We start from the raw sequence: 21,102 nt of genomic DNA on the forward strand, positions 1-21,102 counted from the left end.
CTACGTTTTCAAAAATTAGGACTTCCTCATTTTCCCAGCAAAACGTCAAATGATATAATTATTCGGAAAACAACATCTCTCTTTGAACAGGTTTTATCTTTAGTTTTCTGTAAAAATTAGCATCGCTAAAACGCTTTTTATAAAGGAAGGTATCTAGAGAGAGAAAGTTACAATTAGATTATGATTTAGAAAAATACACGTGCGGGAGTCAAAATGTCAACACACTTAAAAGAACCTTCTCTGAAGAATTTAACAGGGAAGACTTATGGAAAATTAAATCCTAAACAACATCAGGTGGGTGTGACATTCATTTCAGCAGAGAAAAGTAGCTGTCGACTTTATTGTCCCTGAATTTCAACCTTCGAGACAAGACGAGGGAGTTTTTTTTTTTTTTTTTTTTGAAGACTTTTCTACATTATCTTTTCATATGCATTTACTTGAGTATGTTCAGGCAACACTTAAGCAGTCTGGGACACATTGCCCAAACGGGATATAGGCATAAATAACAATGCAAAAAATGGAGATCTTATTTTCTCATTAAGAAGACTGATCCGTCGGAAGATCCTAAAATTCTTGGGGATCAATCTCATAATCGCTAGGGTAATAGGAAAACTTTTTTGCCAATGTATATTTACATTATTTTTGTATATTGACAATAATTATATCCATAATAAAATTTTCCATTTATGCACTGTAAATTTTTATCCCATTTGGGATATTATACACCAAACAGGCTATTATATCCCATTTTGCCAATTGGTCCCAACCTGTTAAATGCCCTGAATTGGCAAAGACTCACAAATGAATAAGTTTTCAGTACAAGCAGTAATATGTTGACAGTGCGACTGTGAGGGTTAGCGCAGATACTTATTCAATTTTAATTTAGATCTGCCTCTTCAAACTGCATGTGACATTTGGAATGCCTAGACTCTGATGTCACATGACATTATATATATATATGTTAGTTGCATTACCATAACAAAGTCTGAAAAGTGCAAATTTTAGCAAAGAATGCTTAGTCTACTATTTATCTGCAATATCCATTAAATCAAGGCAAGTTTCTGTTTTGGTAAGCTTTTGTAGGTACCACAAGGACGTAGTTTGCGGCAAGATACAATTCACTAAGGATTTTGGGTCAATCCAGAGGTTACTGTGGAAAAAAAATAATTTTCAATATGCAAAGTCTGATTTTTCTCTTTGCCCAGGCGTTGTTGTTAGAGCTCACTGCGCTTGCTACGAGTTCAATATAAAAATGCATATTTCTGAAATTTTGCCGTGACATCACAGATTTATCATGTAACGGTCAGAGGTATAACTACCATTAAAATAAGACAAAACATCATGAAGTTAAAACTGTATAGAATTCTACATGACTGGGGTCATCTTGCTTCTTTCACTAATAACAACATAAAACCATCTTCGGTAGTCAAGTATTTCTGATTCAATCAACTCCTGACAAATCCTTGGCCTATCTTGCAATCAAACATTAGAATTGTTTAAGTCACAATATGATCTTGAATCTTAATACATCATACATATAGCTTGGGCCAAAAAATGGGGAAAAAACTGATCCTTTAAGAATATATGCAACAAGGGATGATTATTTTTTATTAAGGGTAGAAATCACTGTCTGTTTAATAAATGTGTATACCACTGTTTTAAAGAATAGTTTGTCAACTACATTTCTTTTCATTGGACTATATAGAGTCAAAAAAAATATTTTCATTCAAAGTTGTTAATGCCTTAATTGTTCGATCAACCTTATATTATAAATAACAATTGATACAAAGGTTCTTCCCTGCTTTCCATCATTTGTGACAAGATTTAAATCAACAGTATGTTGTACAGTAGATGAGAATGTGTTTTTGAAATAAATTGATAAAATATGTACAGCTATTATTTGAAATTTCAGCCACTTCAAGATCTAACAAAACCTCACATAGATTCATTCAATGCACTGGTACATGGCGGATTAACCAGAGCAGTACAGGTATGTCTGAATTCATTAAACTCTCATTAAGGACATACGCAATGTAGTTTGAACTTTATTGTCTTTTTCCCTGGAGTTGAAGAGTTCCAATACTCAAAGGAACTGTGTGCTGCATTTTAAGGTTTATATATGCTGTTGTACACTTCTTCTAAAACAAGTTTGGATGAACAAAACATCTAGAATATATGTTTAGTAATTTTTGTATATTTTTCTTTGAATTATACAAGAATTTTCATCAATTGATAACTTTTCAAAACCCCTGGTAATGCATGCTGATTTTTTGTCTACAAACATCTGATGGCACTATAATCTTAAATTAAGAATATCTTGAAAAATTATCAGTAGGTAAGGTACGTTGCGTATGTCCTTAATTATGTATGTAGCTAATTTTTTTTGTATAGAAATAAGTTTGTTTTTTTTTTGACTGGGAGAAGGTTAAAAAAAAGTACATAGTATACCTGCATATGTAGAAAAAATTATTATATTTGGCACTCTGGGAACCTGACTTACTCCTGAATATTAATACATGTATATTTAATAATCAAAATATTGGTGCATAGTGCATACACCAATATGGTCATCAGATTTTTGGTTTCTGTTTGCTTACCACATTAATTTTTGACATGTTTCTTATTTCAGACAATTCCACTTGTGGAGTTTGCCTTGCCAAATGGAGACAGGGTCACACTTAAAATGCTGGTAAGAATTTGATAAAACATCCAAGAAAATGCATTGTTCTTTCGCAATCTGTTCTTTTGTATTGAAATAATAATGTTATGTATAATATTGCATGATTGCATTAAACATTCATTTCGGTAGGATGCAACAATATCATGTCCAACAGTGGATTCAGGCAACAAATTTGCCCAGACATTAAAAGTCTACCCAGCTGAGGTGAGTTTCTGATGCACACAGCCAAAGTTATCCTGTTGCATAAATATGAAAAAGGGAATAAGACACATTTTATGAATTTCTTAAGATTTTAGCCATAGATTGATTAGGAACTCCATAAAGAAAATAAATGAAAAGGATTGGTCATTTATTTTAAAAGATTTTCACCAAAGGAAAAAAAAATCATTGGTCACCTTTATAGTCCTTAAATGTGCAATGTAGCTCTTGAATGATTATCATCTCAAATAGTTCCCTTACTGTGGCGTCCAATAATTTCAGTGTCGAGAGAGAGTCACTTCCTACTTAGGGAGTCTGAACATTGGTATGCTGTGGAAGCTGAATGGGCGAGTCCAGGACACAGTGGAAAAAAAGATAGCAGACGTCCCAATTATGGTCAAGGTCAGACATATTATATCAAATTACCCTTTATTTATGAGTGGATATAAGGGGATTATGCTTTTTTTTATGCTTGTCAAAAAATTTCCAAGTCTGACAGATGTTAGATTTGATGTGGACCCCCTTGATGAGGATACACACAAATGGGCCAAAATTTTTTATGCAGACATATATTTAGGCAAAAATCTTCAAGAATATTGTCTTCCAAAGAACTACTGTAACATAGCTTTTAAAAGATTGCAAACATCTGCATGTAAGTTTATTATTGTGCAATGGCTGGACTCACAGCAAAGATCTGGTAACAAAAGAGGTTCAACAAATTTGTAAAAAAAAATATTTTCAAAAAACATTTCAGAGCCAGAAATTTTCAAATTAATATGCAAGCATCCTCTTACAGTGTAGGTTATAGTTTTAAATCACGGCCTTCTAGATTAGATTGGACCACATTTAGATTTAATGGTGAGCATATGAAGAAAGATTAGAATATCTGTTTCAAAAGCCCTTTGCCTCATAATATGATAAGAGACCCACATTTAATGATCTTCACAGTTTTATTCAATAAGTTCTTTTATTTTCAAAGTCCGATATTTGTAACCTCAAAGGCCTTAGTCCCAAAGAGTTGGTACGGAGAGGTGAAGAGGCTGAGGTAAGGGAAATAACTCAAGCCAGGAAGACAAAGTTTGATCAAGAACATTATATCAATAATATATAAAGACAGTGGTACATGCATGTTTGGAACTAAAATTTTAAGAATGTGTTCTTAATGATTTAATGATATGATTTAAGATATATTCATGAAGAATTTTTTGATTTATATAGTCATTCATGCGGGTGATGTACATGTAAATGCTGTTTTATAGGAGATGGGGGGATACTTCATATGTAATGGTCTCGAGAAAATCATCCGAATGTTGATCATGCCCAGGAGGAACTTTGTAAGTGGTTAATAGATGAAAACAAATTTTAGTTCATGAATAAAAAAATATAACACAGCATAATGTAAATTCATTGACTGCTAAAAAGTTCTACCTCAGACTATAATGGCAGCATCAGTAAAATACACATGAGCAAAATGTACATGTATTATTAAAACATTTATTTGTATGTGTACATCAAAGTGAAGAATTGTTTTTTATCAGTTTTAACAAGCAATCTTTGTTCACAGCCCATGTGTATGATAAGGCCCTCCTGGAAGAACAGGGGCAAGCAGTACACAGAGTTTGGTGTGTCACTACGCAGTGTGGGGGAGGACAACATTGGAGTGGTAAGGTCAAAAACAGGGAGGGGTTGGACAACTTTGGAGTAGTGAGGTCAAATACAGGGAGGGGTGGGAAAACATTGAAGAGGTAAAGTCAAATACATGGAGGGGTGGGACAACATTGGAGTGGTAAGGTCAAAAACAGGGAGGGGTAGGACAACATTTGGGTGGTTAGGTCAAAAACAGGGAGGTTAGGACAACATTTGGGTGGTAAGGTAAAAAAACAGGGAGGGGTGGGACATTATTGGAGTAGTGAGGTCAAATACAGGGAGGGGTGGGAAAACACTGGAGTGGTAAGGTCAAATACAGGGAAGGGTCAGACAACATTGGAGTGGTGAGGTCAAATACAGGGAGGGGTGGGACAACATTGGAGTTGTAAGGTCAAAAACAGAGAGGGATGGGACCACATTGGAGTGGTAAGGTTAAAAACAGGGAGGGGTGGGACAACATTGGAGAGGTAAAGTCAAATACAGGGAGGGGTGGGACCACATTGGAGTGGTAAGGTCAAATACAGGGAGGGGTCAGACAACATTGGAGTGGTGAGGTCAAATACAGGGAGGGGTTAGACAACATTGGAGTGGTAAGGTTTGGGTGGTAAGGTCATGAGTGGAGATGGGGGGGGGGGAGTGACCTGCAATAACATGTATAAATCACAATTTCTTTGGCTTTACAATACATGTACCTGCTTTTTATAAAATAAATGTGATTATGCTTCAGTACATACTTTTATTTTTACCTTAGAACAATGTCTTACACTACCTGTCCAATGGAATGGCCACACTGTGCTTCAGTCACCTTAAAGAAATGTTCTTTGTACCAGTCATTATTATCCTTAAGGTAATATGTTAACATCATGGTGATTTCAAAGGATGTAAAATTTGAAGATTTGAGTAAAAATGTGTCATTAAGGTCAAGATCTAGTAAATGAAAGGAGCCTACAGATTTCTCAAATTAGAGAAATAAGTTCCTTTAAAGATGCTTTTTAAGTATAGCTTGGTCAAATAAGGTGTATTTTGTAGGTAAACAAGATGACAAATCATATTTTAAACTGTCTTTTTTGATGAAAAATTAATAAAATCAGTCATGAATACGGGAGTTTTTTCTTTATCGGACAAAGGAAATGTATCCAGATTGCCTACAGTCTCTCAGAGAACGGTAATTTGTTTCTTCTTATCCTCTTCTTTAAATTAATATCAAATTGAATATAGGTTTCGGGATTCATTTTCACATGATTTCAATTGAATTCTATGAAAAAACTTTATTTTCTACATTATTCTATTAGAGCCTTAAAGTGCGGGGAAAAGAACGTTTAAACTGATTATGACGTCATAATGGATCTAGCACCAAAAAAACAGTCTAAAGTCATTTACTAGATCTTGACCTTAAAGTAAACAATCAGGAACTGAAGACAAGACAATATTAGTTTCTATTATTGGTATACATGTACATACAGTATGCACAGTATATTCTATTATTGGTATACATGTACATACAGTATATTCTGAATCATAGGAATGGTTGGAGTTATATTGATTAACTTTTTTAATCAGTAGTGTTTCAGTTTTTTTAATTTTAATCGGTAGTTAGTTGCTCAGAACCAGGAATGCTATAATTTATTACATGTCCATTTGTAGGGTCTACATAATGTGACAGATAAATTTATATATGACCAACTGACCAGGGGCAAGGAACAAGACTCATTTTACAAAGGGTGAGTGGATAAGTTTAGTTTTTGTTGCAGCATACATGGAAAATGGATGATATATATGTAGACATTGAAATTGAACTAGTAAAACACACAGGTAAGTATCTGGTTTTGGAATAATACTAATATGTGAAGTACTTCCATTTGATATATGATGATATTTTCTTTCTCCTGATTCAAAAGTACATTTAGCAAAGGAAATTTGCAAAATCGATGAAAGCTATTATGAGTAATTGTTTACTATAGTTTTGCAAATCAAGCCAGTAATTAATTTCTTTCCTGTACTTCTTGCCTTTAAAACGTTGACATTTTACCATTTTTATGATATATCTGATTTCAGTTGTATTATAGCCATGTTACGTCATGCTCTATCAGAAAATCTCACCACACAGAAGACAGTGCTGAAGTATTTAGGGGAGTTATTCCGAGTCAAACTCAGTCTGCCTGAGTGGTACTCAGATGAGGAAGTGGGCGAGTACATGCTCAAGTGAGTACTCAGTGCAGTGAGGATACATGTATGATTTAGATATGCTGTGAAATTTAAGTATAAGTATTACAGTCAGGTGACCTATTGCTATCTGTTTTCGTCCATTGTCATGCGTTGTGTCTTAACATTTGAACATTTTTAGCTTCTTCTCTGAAACCGCTAAACCATTTCATGGCCCCAGGGTCAGGGGTTCTGGTGTTAGGACGGGGCTTTATTGATTATATAGTGAAAATGCATTAATTCTTTGAAAATCTTCTTCTCTGCTCCTGGATATTAAAGAAACTAAGAACATAGTTATGGTGAGCATGGCTGCGTTTTCAGAAATTGTGAATTTCATGGTCCCTGGGTCAGGGTTTCTGGTGTTAGGGCGGGGCTCTATTGATTATATAGGGAAAATGCATAAATTCTTTCAAAATCTTCTTCTCTGCTCCCGGGTATTTTTCAATCAAAGGAAGTGCATGGTTATGATATGGAAAAATGCATCTTCCAAAATTGTGAAATTCATGGCCCTTGGGTCAGGGGTTCTGGTGAGGGGGGGGGGGGGGGGCTCTATTGATTATATAGTGAAAATGCATAATTTCTTTCAAAATATTTTTTCTACTACTGGCTATAAAGCAAAGAAACAAGTGTATAGTAATGGTGAGCAAGGGTGCTTCTTCCAGAATTGTGAGTTCATGGCCAATGGGTCAGATGTTCTGGTGTAAGGATGGGGATTTATTTATTTATTAATATAGTGAAATTGCATTTCTTTGAAAATCTTCTATGCTTCTGGGCATGTTCCAGGCAAAGAGAGTAAAAGTTTAATATGCAAGAGTATTTTTATCAGAATTTTGAACACCTGGACCATTTAGTCAAGTGTTTTGGTCCAGGCCAGGGCTCTATTAACTTGTATTCTGCTGAGCAAAGTTATTCCTATTAACTTGTATTCTGCTGAGCAAAGTTATTCCCCTTTGCCATTCACCTTTGATAATTAGACCAAATAAAAAAATATGTGTGGTTCCTGTTACCCGACCTTTCCTATTTTATACCCCCGACCCTAAACTTTTTTTTTGCAATTTTCATATTTTTTCCAGAATTTCCCCCGATTTCCATCAATGGCTCCAGTTTAAGTTTTAGTTTCAGCAATGACAGCCTCCTTGCAAAACATAGTGCAAATGTTTAATAGTGTTAAATCCAAAGCAAGCTAGCATGTAGGTGTCCCCTACCAATATTGACTAGTATATTATCACACCACATCTAAATGCCATTTGCAAAGCAGTGATAGGTATTATTTAGAAAAAATTAAGAAAATCATTTTGTTTAAAAAAAAAAAAAAAAATCCCTACCTACCAACCCTAATTTTTTTGGAAGTGTAACTGGAACCACACATATTTTTTTGTTTGGCCTTATCAATGTAAGTGATGTATTTGAAAGGTTAATAGAATAAGAGAATAATGCAAGAATATTTATTCTATAATACAAAAGGACTTTCATAGTTTTAATGACTTGGAAATAATAGATGAATAATAAAAATGATACAAAATAACTTATCTTTTTAAATGTTCTTCAAAGGCCAAGAGAGGCCAATGTGAGAAGTAATAATATGGGGTTAAAAAATAGACATTTGTTAATAGTCTGCATGGTAATAGTGATAAATGGGGGACAGATAGATACTAGACCAATTATTTTGTTGATGGTAATCATACTATTTTTCTTGCTTTTCAGCAACAAAGCTTCATTTATCATTTTATGGATCCTCTAAATTGTTGTATTGTACTCAGGTGACCGTTAAGGTCCTTGGGCCTCTTGTTTTATATTGGTGGGGTCTTTTAGTCACATTCCAAAGGGTTTTTTAACTTTAATTACTTGATTTTTTTTGTAGACGCAGTGTATGTGTACACCTAGAAAATAATGTGGACAAATTTAACCTTTTAATGTAAGTATGCAAGCAGTAGTATACTTTGACCAATCAAAGACGTTAATATACGTGTAAACTTTACAACTGGCCAATCAATGTCTTCTAAATAGCATATTGACTAATTCTTAAAAAAAAATTAGAGAACAGGAACACATACATGTACAAAAGCTGTATGTGATATTAATCTGGCTCAGTTTGATAGATGTTATAATGATAAAGCTGCTTCATTGTGCTAATTCTTTTTCTCTATATGTATATGATCAAGGAAGTGTTTGCATTTTGACTAGTTAATTCTCTTTAGATACTGAGTATATGACCAGAAAGCTTTTTGCATTTTGACTAGTTACATGTAAGGGGTTATTTGTATTTTGACTAGTTAAGGGGTTATTTGTATTTTGACTAGTTAAGGGGTTATTTGAATTTTGACTAGTTAAGGGGTTATTTGAATTTTGACTAGTTTGTTGACTTTATTTTTTGTAGCTATATGACCAGAAAGGTGTTTGCCTTCGCCAAAGGGGAGTGTGCAGCAGAGAGTGCTGACAACCCCATGTTCCAGGAGCTTTTACTGGGAGGTCAGTTGTATGGTATGATTTTAAAGGTAAGAAAAAAGAAACATTAAGTACTTTTTAGCTCACCTGAGCTGAAATCTCAAGTGAGCTTAACAAAAGTTGGTACTAAGCATTCCTGAGTGAAGGGGATTCTAAATTATTAAAATGAAGGGCCAAGCCCTCATCCAAGGGGAGATAATCAAGAAAAGGCAAAAATTGGGTGGGGTCGTTAAAAAATTTCCTTCTCAAGAACAAATGGACCAGAATAGCTGAAACTTATGTGAAAACTTCCTGAGGTAGTGGAGAATCTAAATTATTCAAATCATGTCCCCTGGGAATAGAATGAGGCCACAATAGGGGATCAAAGTTTTACATTGAAATATTTAGGACAAATCTTTAAAAATCTTCTTCTCAAGAACCACTTGGCCAGAAAAGCTGAAACTTATATGGAAGCATCCTGGGGTAGTGTAGATTCTAAATTGTTCAAATCATGACCCCCGGGGGAAGGGTGGAGCCACAATGGGGAATCAAAGTTTTTCATGGAAATATATAGGAAAAATCTTTCAAAATCTTCTTCTCAAGAACCACTGGATTAGAAAAGATTAAATTTGGTTGAAAGCTTTCTGAGGTAGTGTAGATTGTAAATTGTTCAGATCATAGTCCCTGGGGGTTGGGTGGGGCACAGTGGGGATTATACTGGAAAAAACTTTAAAAGTCTGCCTCTCAAGAGCAAATCCATGATGAATCAAATTAATATCAGAGCATTCTCTAGTAGTGTAGATTCATTTCCGTTTAAATTGCAGCCCCTATAGGGTGGGGCCACAAAAGACGATCAAATATGTACAAAGGAGTGCACGTATATTGGGGAAAAATCTGATGCAGAACAGCAGGGCCAAAGTGATTCAAGTGAGCATTGTGGCCCATGGGCCTCTTGTTTAACTGGTTGTTTATTGACCAAACATTAAATCATAGTTTTGATAAGTTGAAAATTATGTTGTTCCTTATTTTGCATATTGATAATGGAAAATATGGAAAATTATGGTACATCTGCTTTTTATCTTTGGCAAGATACATTTATGGTTCTTCTGAAATCCACCCCAATCAAAAAATTTCCAATCCAGAAATTTCTTGACAACCAAAAAAAAAAAAAAAATGTGAAATCCATTCCCAAACATCGTGAAAAAAACATATTTTGTGGCAGGGATGGGGGGTCCACGTTTTCTTTGGGGGTCCAAAGTATTTTATACATGTATTTGCTTCAGTAATACATGTACTTTTAATAACTCTGCAAATTCCAGTGGGGTCCAGACCCCCTTCTATATCCATGCATGAAGCAGTACTGGCATAAGCATAAACAAACATAGAGGATCTTTCAGAGTTAGCAGTACATGTATATGCTCTGTTTTTGAGGGGTATACGGTAATTCATTTTGATGAGGTACATGACAACATAATTATTAAACTTTCACTTTTTCAGGAAAAGTTGCATGATTGGATGGTGTCTGTCAAAACTTCAATTGAAAGAAATGCCAAAAATTACAAACAGCAGGAATACCTCTTAACTACAAGTGAGTATCAAGAAAATAATGTGAGTATGAGGTGTTTTACAAGAATATCTCTTTACTGATTGTTAGTATGAGGTGTCTACAGAAATATCTCTTTATTGATTGAGAGTATGAGATGTCTTACAGGAATATCTCTACTGATTGTTAGTATGAGGTGTTTTACAAGAATATCTCTTTACTGATTGTGAGTATGAGGTGTCTTACAGAAATATCTCTTTACTGATTGAGAGTATGAGGTGTCTGACAGAAATATCTATTTACTGATTGTTAGTATAAGGTGTCTGACAGAAATATCTCTTTACTGATTGACAGTATGAGATGTCTGACAGAAATATCTCTTTACTGATTGAGAGTATGAGGTGTCTGACAGAAATATCTCTTTACTTATTGACAGTATGAGGTGTCTGACAGAAATATCTCTTTATTGATTGTGAGTATGAGGTGTCTGACAGAGATATCTCTTTACTGATTGAGAGTATGAGGTGTCTTACAGAAATATCTCTTTACTGATTGTTAGTATAAGGTGTCTGACAGAAATATCTCTTTACTGATTGACAGTATGAGGTGTCTGACAGAAATATCTCTTTATTGATTGAGAGTATGAGGTGTCTGACAGAAATATCTCTTTACTGATTGAGAGTATGAGGTGTCTGACAGAGATATCTCTTTATTGATTGTGAGTATGAGGTGTCTTATAGGAATATCTCTTTACTGATTGACAGTATGAGGTGTCTGACAGAAATATCTCTTTATAGATTGAGAGTATGAGGTGTCTTACAGAAATATCTCTTTACTGATAGAGAGTATGAGGTGTCTGACAGAGATATCTCTTTATTGATTGAGAGTATGAGGTGTCTGACAGAGATATCTCTTTATTGATTGACAGTATGAGGTGTCTTACAGAAATATCTCTTTACTGATTGACAGTATGAGGTGTTTTACAGAAATATCTCTTTATTAAATAAAAGTAATTGAATGCTTTAAATTATGAGAAGCAAAATTAGGGCCTCACATGAAATGGCAGAGCCCAACAGCAATCACTTTGTCTGTCTGTCCATCCGTTTATCAACACTTTTGTTTTTATATAATAACTTAAAATGTTTTTCATGTCCTCTTCCTTTAATATATACTGTATTTATTCTGAATTTTACTATACACAGCCATTGAAATTGGGAGGGGAGGGGTGCAAATCATGTGATTGCACCCCCTTTTAAAAGCACTTGTAAATTTCATTTTTGAAAAATAAAATTTATTTATTCATAATTCATATTGCACCAGAACCCAAATTTTATAAAATATAATCTGGTTCTGAGTAGAGGGTACCCCTCCCTGGATTACTGTAAACCAACTTTTATTCGCTTGCGAGAAATATTCGCGTGCTTTGCGACCTACTTTAACTTGCGAATACTACCGGATGGGTAATCACCACAAACCAATTATTTTGCGTTGTATTTGTAGGGAATGTTCCCTCAGTCGTGAAAATTAATTGTTGTGGATTGATTTTAAACTGACAATTTGTGAATAAAAGATGAAGCAAATAATAGTTGGTTTACAGTACTCCTTTCCAGAAACCTGGTGACAACCCTGTTGTCATTTTTGTATAACAGCCCTCAGTGGGACTCTCTCTGACTGTGTTAGTTTTCTAGTTAGGTCACCTGAGTCACTCAGGTTACCTGTTGTGAACTGTTTTTGTTCGTCGTGTGTTAACATTTGAACATTTTCAGCTTCTTCTCTGAAACCGCTGAACCAATCTAAGTCAATTTTAGCATATGGCATCTATGTATGAAGGGGAACAAAATTTTTGAATTTCATGGTCCCTGCCCCCCTGGGGCCTGAGGGGTGGGGCTAAAACCAAAATTAATTCAATCTTTAAAAATCTTCTTCTTTACTCCTGGACATCAAGCAGTCAAACTGTTGGCATGATTGTAATAAGCATTGAGCCCAAAATTGTGAAATTCATGGCCCCAGGGTCAGGGATTCTGGTGCTAGGGCGGGATTATATAGATCATATAGTGAAAGTGCATTATTTTTTTTGAAAATCTACTTCTCTACTCCTGTAGTATTTAAACAAATTAAATAGATAGTTATGATAAGCAAGAGTGACTCTACCAAAATTGTGGAATTCATAGCCCCAGGGTCAGGAGTTCTGGTGCTAGGGTGAGGCTATATAGATCCTATAGTGAAAGTGCATTATTTCTTTGAAAATCTTCTTCTCTACTCCTGGGTATTATTTAAACAAATTAAAAACATAGTTATGATAAGCAAGGATGCCTCTTCCAAAATTTTGAATTTCATTGCCCCTGGATCAGGGGTTCTCGTGTTAGGGTGGTGCTCTATTTATTATATTGTGAAAATGCATTTAATATTTAATGCTTTAAAAATCTTCTTCTCTGCTCCTGGGTATTATTTAAACAGGATGCCTCTTCCAAAATTGTGAAATTCATGGCCCCATGGACAGGGGCTCTGGTGCTAGGGTGGGGCTTTATAGATCCTATAGTGAAGGTGAATTATTTCTTTGAAAATCTTCCTTCTCTGCCCCGGTATTATTTAAACAAACTAAGTACATTGTTATTATACGCAAGGATGCCTCTTCCAAAATTGTGAATTTCATGGCCCCAGGGTCAGGGGTTCTGGTGGAAAGGGAGGGGGGCTCTAATGATTATATAGTGAAAAAGCAAAATTTCTTTGAAAATATTCTTTTCTGCTTCTGGTTAAAAAGCAAAGAAGCTAAGTGTATAGTTATGATGAGCAAGAGTGCTTCTTCCAGAGTAGTGAATTGCATGACCCCTGGGTCAGATGTGCTTTTGTAAGGGTAGGGCTCTTGATACATGTAATATAGTGAAAATGCATTAATTCTATTAAATAATCCTGTCTGCTCCTTAGTGTTAAGCAGATAAACAAAGTGATTACTTATGATGAGCAAACTTCTGGTCCCAGGGTGAGAGGCTCTGGTGTTTCTCGATGGGAAGTGGGGGGGGGGGGGGGCTCTATTGATAATATAGTGAATCTGTAGTAAAAATGCATTATTTCTTTAAAAATCTTCTCTGCATCTGGGCATATCAGAGGCAAAAAAGTAAAGTTTTAATAAAGAAGGGTATTTTTACCAGATTTTTGAACATCTGGACCATTTGGTCAAGTGTTCTGGTCCTGGCTAGGGCTCTATTAATTTGTAATCTACTGAGAGGAGTTATTCCCCTTTGCCATTTACTTTGATAATTTTAAAATCACTGAAAATAATGTACTTGAAAGGTTAATAGAATAAGAGAATTATGCAAGAATTTTTATTGTATAATACAAAAAGTACTTTCATAGTTTTAATGATCAGGTAGACTTGTAAGTAATACATAAATAAAAATGAGACAAAAATAACTTGTCATTAAATGTTCATCAAAGACTAAGAGAGGCCAATGTAAGAGACTTCAACAAGGAATTAAGATAGTACAGAAGCAGTGAGAGTTTGTTAATATACTGTATGGTGATGGTGATAAATGGGGAACAGATTAGAACCTAATTTATGAACTGTTAATGAATGCTAGACTAATTATTTTGTTGATCCTGATCACCCTATTTTTCTTGCTTTTGGGCAACAAAGCTTCACCTTTCAGTTCATTTTATACTCGAGGGATCCTCTAAATTGTTGTATTATACTCAGGTGACCGTTAAGGCCCTTGGGCCTCTTGTTTGAGAATACAATCTCACTTTAAAAATGATCAACAATGTACATGTATTCGTAAATTTAGGAGGAAAAATAGATAAAATTTACAAAATTAATTGAATTATGAAATGAGAGATTGTTCTCTTATTCTTATATAATTTCAGCAACCATGAATGATGCCTTAAGACACACAGGAAATATAACTAAGGCGATGGACTATTTTATGGCAAGTGGCACACTTATGTCCAAAAGTGGACTTGGTTTAATGCAAGTAAGTTCATTAAAAAATGAATCATTATAACTCTCGAGACTGGAAAAAAATATGGTAAGCAATAGTTGGACTTTTGTGAAAAATTAGGGATGCAATATGCTAAGTAAGAGAAGATAAGAGCATGACAATTTAAAGGCTTTATTCTGGCAGGAACAGAAACACTAGGTCTATAGGGATATCATTTAAGTGTTTCTCTGATAAACCTTACTGACTGATGTTTCATGATTTTAGGAAAAATGTTTTTGCATGTTAATTGAAAAAAAGCAGTTTAACTTAATTCATGTACTGTTTACTTAGTGGTTGTATTCTTTGATGAAGCAGTTTTTGAAAGCCTGTGAACAGTTTTACATCTTAAACTTTTTATGTGTATTTTCCTAGATTACAAATGTCTGCACGGGCGTTTGCATTTTATTTTGTTAAAGCCATTCCTTTAGATCCTTATATAAACAGGTCGAGACCACTAGATTTTCTGACGTCAGCATAAATTTGCATGTAAATTAGCTATCTGTTTACTTTACTGACTGTTGAATGAGTCGCAATGCATTATGGGCTACTACAAATATCAATATGAACTCAGTTGTGTTGAAAATAAAGGGCAACTTGAATTGTCCCTTGGAAACTCATTTTTAATTCGTTTTTTGATATTTATAAAATAAATATTGAAAATGATGTAAAATCTTTCATATCTATGCTCACATTTACAAAATTTGCTTTATGAAGCCTTATATCAACTTGTAATACATCGGCCTAAACCATTGTTCAGCACTGTCACAGAGATGTAGGTGCTATTGTGTCGATAAAGCATTGGGTGTGTTTTATTTCATGTGATATACATGTACATAGTTTTAGACAGCAGTACAAGGTGCGCAATTATTATTTAACTCCTCGATACCATCACATTTTTTTTATGTACACTCAAACATCAAAGCTTTTGTACAGATTTGAAGCAACTATTAATCATCTAAAACAACTCAAATATCAAATGTGAGCATGGAACTGTGTCTTCGGAATATAATCTTTCAATTTCAGCCTTATAAAGTAAAAAAGAAGCTTTACGGTATTTCCGTTGACCAAGTAAATATGCAGTAAACCGATGAAAACCACATGTCACTATTGAATTGTAAACACGTAGTGGACCGTCATGCTTTGCGACTAATTCAATTGATTGGAGAATGGGTTTGACGAAAACATCATGTTGAAAAGTGCCTTCCATAAAAGGTAGTGTACTTGACCTGATAAATGAAGAGAGACTTTATTCAACAAAAGGAGATATAGAATATGAATCCATTAAGAGAACTTGTACAACTTTTTGTCTTATTTTGAACTAAAGTGCCATGGACTATAGCTTATTCAAGTCCAGATCGAACTGTAAGATCAGACATCAAATATTCGTCCATTTTATTCTCTTAAATTATTAATTAATTTAACTATACAGTAAAACTCATTCAGTGCAAACACGGATATAGCAAATTTATGGATGTAGTGAACTTTATTGTAATCCCCGGTTAAATTCTTAACAAAGTTGTAAAATTTTACTGATATAACGAACTTGGATTTAGCCAATTTATGATTATTACAAATTGATTCTGTGTCCCTTAGAAGTTAAAAATAACCAAATTGACATCTTTTATAGGTAATTTTTAAAGATCTTAATTTTTAATATATTGAATCGACATTAATTTTGTAAGTATATATATTTGAAACTCAATTCATCTGAAACCTTTGAACTCCAAGGTAAATTTTGTATTTTATACTTCCATGAATACATTTTGTAGTCATACTTGAAGGAAAAAAAATCTATATTGCTAGTTCACTATTTATATTGCAAAGTAAATTTGCAGGTCCCCAGAACTTCACTATAACCAAGTTTTACTGTAGTGTTGAACTATGTTCGTTTATTGATTGACTGGCTATTTTGAGAGCAAACTGGAATAAGAGGCCACCTGTTTTAAGTGGCCACTTGCAAAACTTCCCTAAGATGGCCTCTTAAAAAACAGGTTTGACTGTAATTGCTATGGCTTGTGACCTTGTACTTTCACATACATGTCTTGATATTCATTTACTATATTTATTTTCTTGTTATTTGTTCAGGCGACTGGTTTGACTGTGGTGGCAGACAAGCTGAACTTCTTTAGATACATTTCACATTTCCGCTGTGTACACAGAGGATCTTTCTTCAGTGAGATGAGAACAACGGCTGTCCGTAAACTCCTTCCAGAAGCCTGGGGTAGGGACACATACTGTTTCTGGCCCAGTCCAGTTGAACTTTGATATCTTGAACCTTGTTATCTTGAATACCATGGATATGTTGAAGTGATTTGGAAATCCCTACCACTTTTTCCTAATGTATTTAAACCTCCATATCTCAAACCCTTGGATATCTCAAAGTTTTTTCTTATTCCAATCAAGTTTGAGATAATGAGGTTTGACTATATATCAAAAAGTCATTGTGCTGTCCATGTCAGTTTCTTGTAAATGTGTTGTGTTATGTTAATGTTGTGTTGTGTTAATGTAATGTTGTGTTGAGCTAATGTTTTATTATATACCCAACTGTTTGTCAATCGGTCATGTTATACAATCATGTGACGGTGGGATCCGATGTTCCGGATCACCACACTGTGGTTTTCTGAATCCATATCACCTCTCTCTGAAACTGATGCCGTAGTACACAGATAAATGACCTATTTATTCTCGCACTTCAAAAACTTCCTTGACAAAATGGTCTGTTTAATGGATAAAAGTTATGTAATTGATACAGAAAGTTTCATTTTATTATATTTTGCTAGTTGTAAAGGGGTATATAATAAATTTATAATTATAAGAGTAACTTGATCCGAAGAACCGTATCACACCTCGTTGACAGGCGCGGATCATCAGATCAAACTCGACGCTTTGTGTCTCGTTTGATCTGATGATCCGCGCCTGTCAACTTGACATATGGCTCTTCAGATCAAGTTACTGTTAAAATAATATATATGTATCATACATGTGATAAGTCAAAGACCACAAAACTGTACAGGAGCCATAAAAAAACTGGAATTTGGGTGAAAAAACTGTACACTGCTTATCAAAAAACGGTACAAAAAAATGGTATAAAATATTGCTTAAATTCTTCTGAAATTCCATCGTAATCATTGTAATAAACATCGTATATTTTATACCTACGAAGATCTGGGTCAGATTCACATATATTAAGACTAAAGTCATGTATATCAACTTTTGAAGTTGGCTTTATTTTTTTCAATCAAGTTACGTATACAAAACATTAACAGTAATTAAGTGCCCCTTAAAAAATAAAGCTACCTAAAGGGATATTTGATACGGATTTATAGCAAGATAATTATCCCAATTGGCAGTTCACACCTTCGCACGCGATGGTTTGTGTACACTACACTATTATCAGAAGGTCAAGTGTCAAACACAGGTGACGTTTTTCAGTGTCTCGCGAGCGAGAATGAGAGGAAAATGGCGGCATTTAGCGAGAAATTCAAAATACTGTACAAATTTTCATATTCCGTGAATTTTGGTGTCCCGCCGGTACACGATGAATGGGCTCAAAAAACTGTACATTTTGCGTACAGCCTGTACATATCACATGTATGATGTATTGTACACTGTGATGTCACAGAGAGAGAGAGGAGTGTTAAGAATTGGTGACATCACATCATGTGATGCAAGATAAGGAAATATCACTCTGTTGTTCCTCAGGGAATTCATCTGTTTCTCACTGCCAGTAATGCGAGAAAATGCTGTTTTTTTTTAACCCCCTCCCACCTTTGTACATTCTGAGTATTTTCTATATTTGATTAGAAAAATCCTTACTCCCATTCCAAATTTTTTCTTTGTTTAGCATCCTTGTGCACCTTGGTTTTTGACACCAGATCAGAAAAAAAATAAACAAAATCAGCAGTCCCAAAATGGATTATTTTAGAGGAAATTTTTGAATCCTGTTTATTTCTTCTTTTTTTTGTCTAGAATCAGTCTAAATAAGTATACATTATACATGTAATACTTTATTAAGCAAAGGAATATATTTTTCTTTGAGGAAAGTAGATTAATGAATTTCAATCTGTGGAATCACTTCATTTTTATGATAATATCATCTGTGTTTTATTTTTTGACTTGTTTGTTTTTTGAGAATAGGTAGGCAGGCTTTTGAATGATAGGTGGACACAAACAAAAACCTGCTTGGCCTCAGGGGAGAAAAACTGTTCTTAAAACTGCCAATAAAGAAAATAATCAAACAATAACCGTGCAATAATCATTACTTTGACCATTTTAGGCTTCCTATGTCCTGTTCACACTCCAGATGGTAGTCCCTGTGGTCTCCTGAATCATCTTACAGCTCTGGCAGGGGTGAGTCACTCTCTCTTTCTTAGTTCACTTGATAAACTATGGTAATATGTTTCTATCAACATCAGTCCTCTTAAAAGCAAATTAAATACTAGAGGGAAAACCTGCTTTATTTAGCGATATCTGTATAATTTGTTACATCCAGTTGATACATGTATGTATTTCATGAGTTTAAACTTTTTGGTCATACGGTTTACTAAATTTGACCTTATTAAATGGAGATATTCAGAGGAAGTGTGTTAGCTGTGAGCAGATTTCATTGTTTTTTTATAAGGACGATGCTGCTTTGATTTTGCTACATGTACATGTATGTAATTTACATGTATTAAATATGGAACTTTAGCACATTTGTTGTTCTAATAAAAAATACATGTATTAGAGAATCAACTACTGTAAAATCACCTATTTTGGAGGGATCATATCTTTGTGGATTGGGAAAAAAATACTGATTTGAAGGGATTTGATTTCATGGTTGGAGAAGAAACATGATACTATTACATGAAATTTTAGGATTTTGTGAGAGACATAAATTGGGGGTCCTGTCATACCAAAGAACAAATGAAAATTAAACCCCCATGAAAATTAGTGATTTCACAGTATTAAGGTCCTGCAGTACTTGTTGTAATCAAGAACTGATCCCTATGAAAGTGAAAATTATTTAATCTTTGTTTTTTTAGGCTGTGACATCACATTATAGTAATTCACATGTAGCTGACCTTTTGTTCTCTATGGGAACGACCCCATGTCATGCTCCAGCAATGGGGCCAATGTCACAGTGCTTTACAGTTTTCCTGGATGGAAGGATTCTGGGATACATCCATGAAGATATTGCACAGAATGTGGAAAAGAGGCTCAGGTTCATGAAGGTCAAAGGTCTAAACAGGGTCAGTTTCACAATCAAACTAAAATAGCAAATGAAAGACAGAAAGATTTCAAAGGAGTTTAATATTTCTATGAGATTGTTCTCATGTTTTCATTTTTAACTGTCAGTTTTTAATAAAAATCTTATTTAATGAATATATAATTGAAATTTTTGAGTTCAGACTGCTTCATGGTCCTGGGGCTAGGTCTTTAGATTTTACATCCTTTTCCAGGTCCCTCCCATGTCCGAGATTTGTCTGGTCCCCAAAACAAAGTTTGCCAGCCAGTTTCCAGGCTTGTACATCTTCACCAGCACTGCTCGAATGATTCGCCCCGTGTGGAACCTTGCAACAGACAGTAAAGAGTGGATAGGGACATTCGAACAGGTTTATATGGATATCTGTGTCACCTCAGAAGAGGCCAAGCAAGGGGTAAGTTTTCAAAAGTGTACATGTTGAAGTAAATGATGAAGAAAGTACATGTAGCATGTTGGCAAATTCAAACAGAAATAGGATAGTAATTGTCCATCTGATATTTGTACAGATTTAATTTCAATCATTTGTAGGTAACAACCCACAAGGAGCTGAGTGAGGTGGCCATGTTGTCTACTGTAGCACAGTTTACCCCATTTTCAGACTTCAACCAGAGCCCAAGGAACATGTACCAGTGTCAGGTAAAAACTATAGCACAGTTTACTCCATTCTCAGACTTTAACCAGAGTCCTAGGAACATGTATCAGTGCCTGGTAAGTTTACTCCATTCTCAGACTTTAACCAGAGCACTAGGAACATGTACCAGTGCCAGGTAAGTTTACTCCATTCTCAGACTTTAACCAGAGCTCTAGAAACATATATCAGTGTCAGGTAAGTTTACTCCATTCTCAGACTTTAACCAGAGCTCTAGAAACATGTATCAGTGCCAGGTAAGTTTACTCCATTCTCAGACTTTAACCAGAGCTCTAGAAACATGTATCAGTGCCTGGTAAGTTTACTCCATTGTCAGACTTTAACCAGAGCTCTAGGAACATGTATCAGTGCCTGGTAAGTTTACTCCATTCTCAGACTTTAACCAGAGCACTAGAAACATGTATCAGTGCCTGGTAAGTTTACTCCATTCTCAGACTTTAACCAGAGCTCTAGAAACATGTATCAGTGCCTGGTAAGTTTACTCCATTCTCAGACTTTAACCAGAGTCCTAGAAACATGTATCAGTGTCAGGAAAGTTTA

General features: G+C 34.7%; 1 protein-coding gene across 1 annotated transcript in view; it reads left to right on the forward strand.

The window, feature by feature from the left end:
* The first annotated feature begins 172 nt into the window (after positions 1 to 172).
* Positions 173 to 21,102, forward strand: part of LOC133188423 (DNA-directed RNA polymerase I subunit RPA2-like) — a 30,344-nt gene continuing 9,414 nt past the window's right edge. The window contains exons 1-20 of the mRNA XM_061323849.1: positions 173 to 294; positions 1,913 to 1,990; positions 2,630 to 2,689; positions 2,810 to 2,884; positions 3,161 to 3,280; positions 3,858 to 3,923; positions 4,138 to 4,212; positions 4,443 to 4,541; positions 5,277 to 5,372; positions 6,170 to 6,246; positions 6,581 to 6,727; positions 8,589 to 8,642; positions 9,105 to 9,222; positions 10,649 to 10,739; positions 14,556 to 14,662; positions 16,754 to 16,889; positions 18,945 to 19,018; positions 19,693 to 19,899; positions 20,110 to 20,307; positions 20,442 to 20,549. Coding sequence (XP_061179833.1) covers positions 214 to 294; positions 1,913 to 1,990; positions 2,630 to 2,689; positions 2,810 to 2,884; positions 3,161 to 3,280; positions 3,858 to 3,923; positions 4,138 to 4,212; positions 4,443 to 4,541; positions 5,277 to 5,372; positions 6,170 to 6,246; positions 6,581 to 6,727; positions 8,589 to 8,642; positions 9,105 to 9,222; positions 10,649 to 10,739; positions 14,556 to 14,662; positions 16,754 to 16,889; positions 18,945 to 19,018; positions 19,693 to 19,899; positions 20,110 to 20,307; positions 20,442 to 20,549 — 2,067 coding nt within the window. The 5' untranslated portion in view covers positions 173 to 213. The remainder of the gene's footprint in view (positions 295 to 1,912; positions 1,991 to 2,629; positions 2,690 to 2,809; positions 2,885 to 3,160; positions 3,281 to 3,857; positions 3,924 to 4,137; positions 4,213 to 4,442; positions 4,542 to 5,276; positions 5,373 to 6,169; positions 6,247 to 6,580; positions 6,728 to 8,588; positions 8,643 to 9,104; positions 9,223 to 10,648; positions 10,740 to 14,555; positions 14,663 to 16,753; positions 16,890 to 18,944; positions 19,019 to 19,692; positions 19,900 to 20,109; positions 20,308 to 20,441; positions 20,550 to 21,102) is intronic.

The sequence above is a fragment of the Saccostrea echinata genome, unplaced genomic scaffold (assembly GCF_033153115.1).
Source record: "Saccostrea echinata isolate AGI-Se365-2 ecotype Australia unplaced genomic scaffold, CSIRO_AGI_Sech_v1 ptg000016l, whole genome shotgun sequence".
In the NCBI taxonomy this organism is placed as follows: domain Eukaryota; kingdom Metazoa; phylum Mollusca; class Bivalvia; order Ostreida; family Ostreidae; genus Saccostrea; species Saccostrea echinata.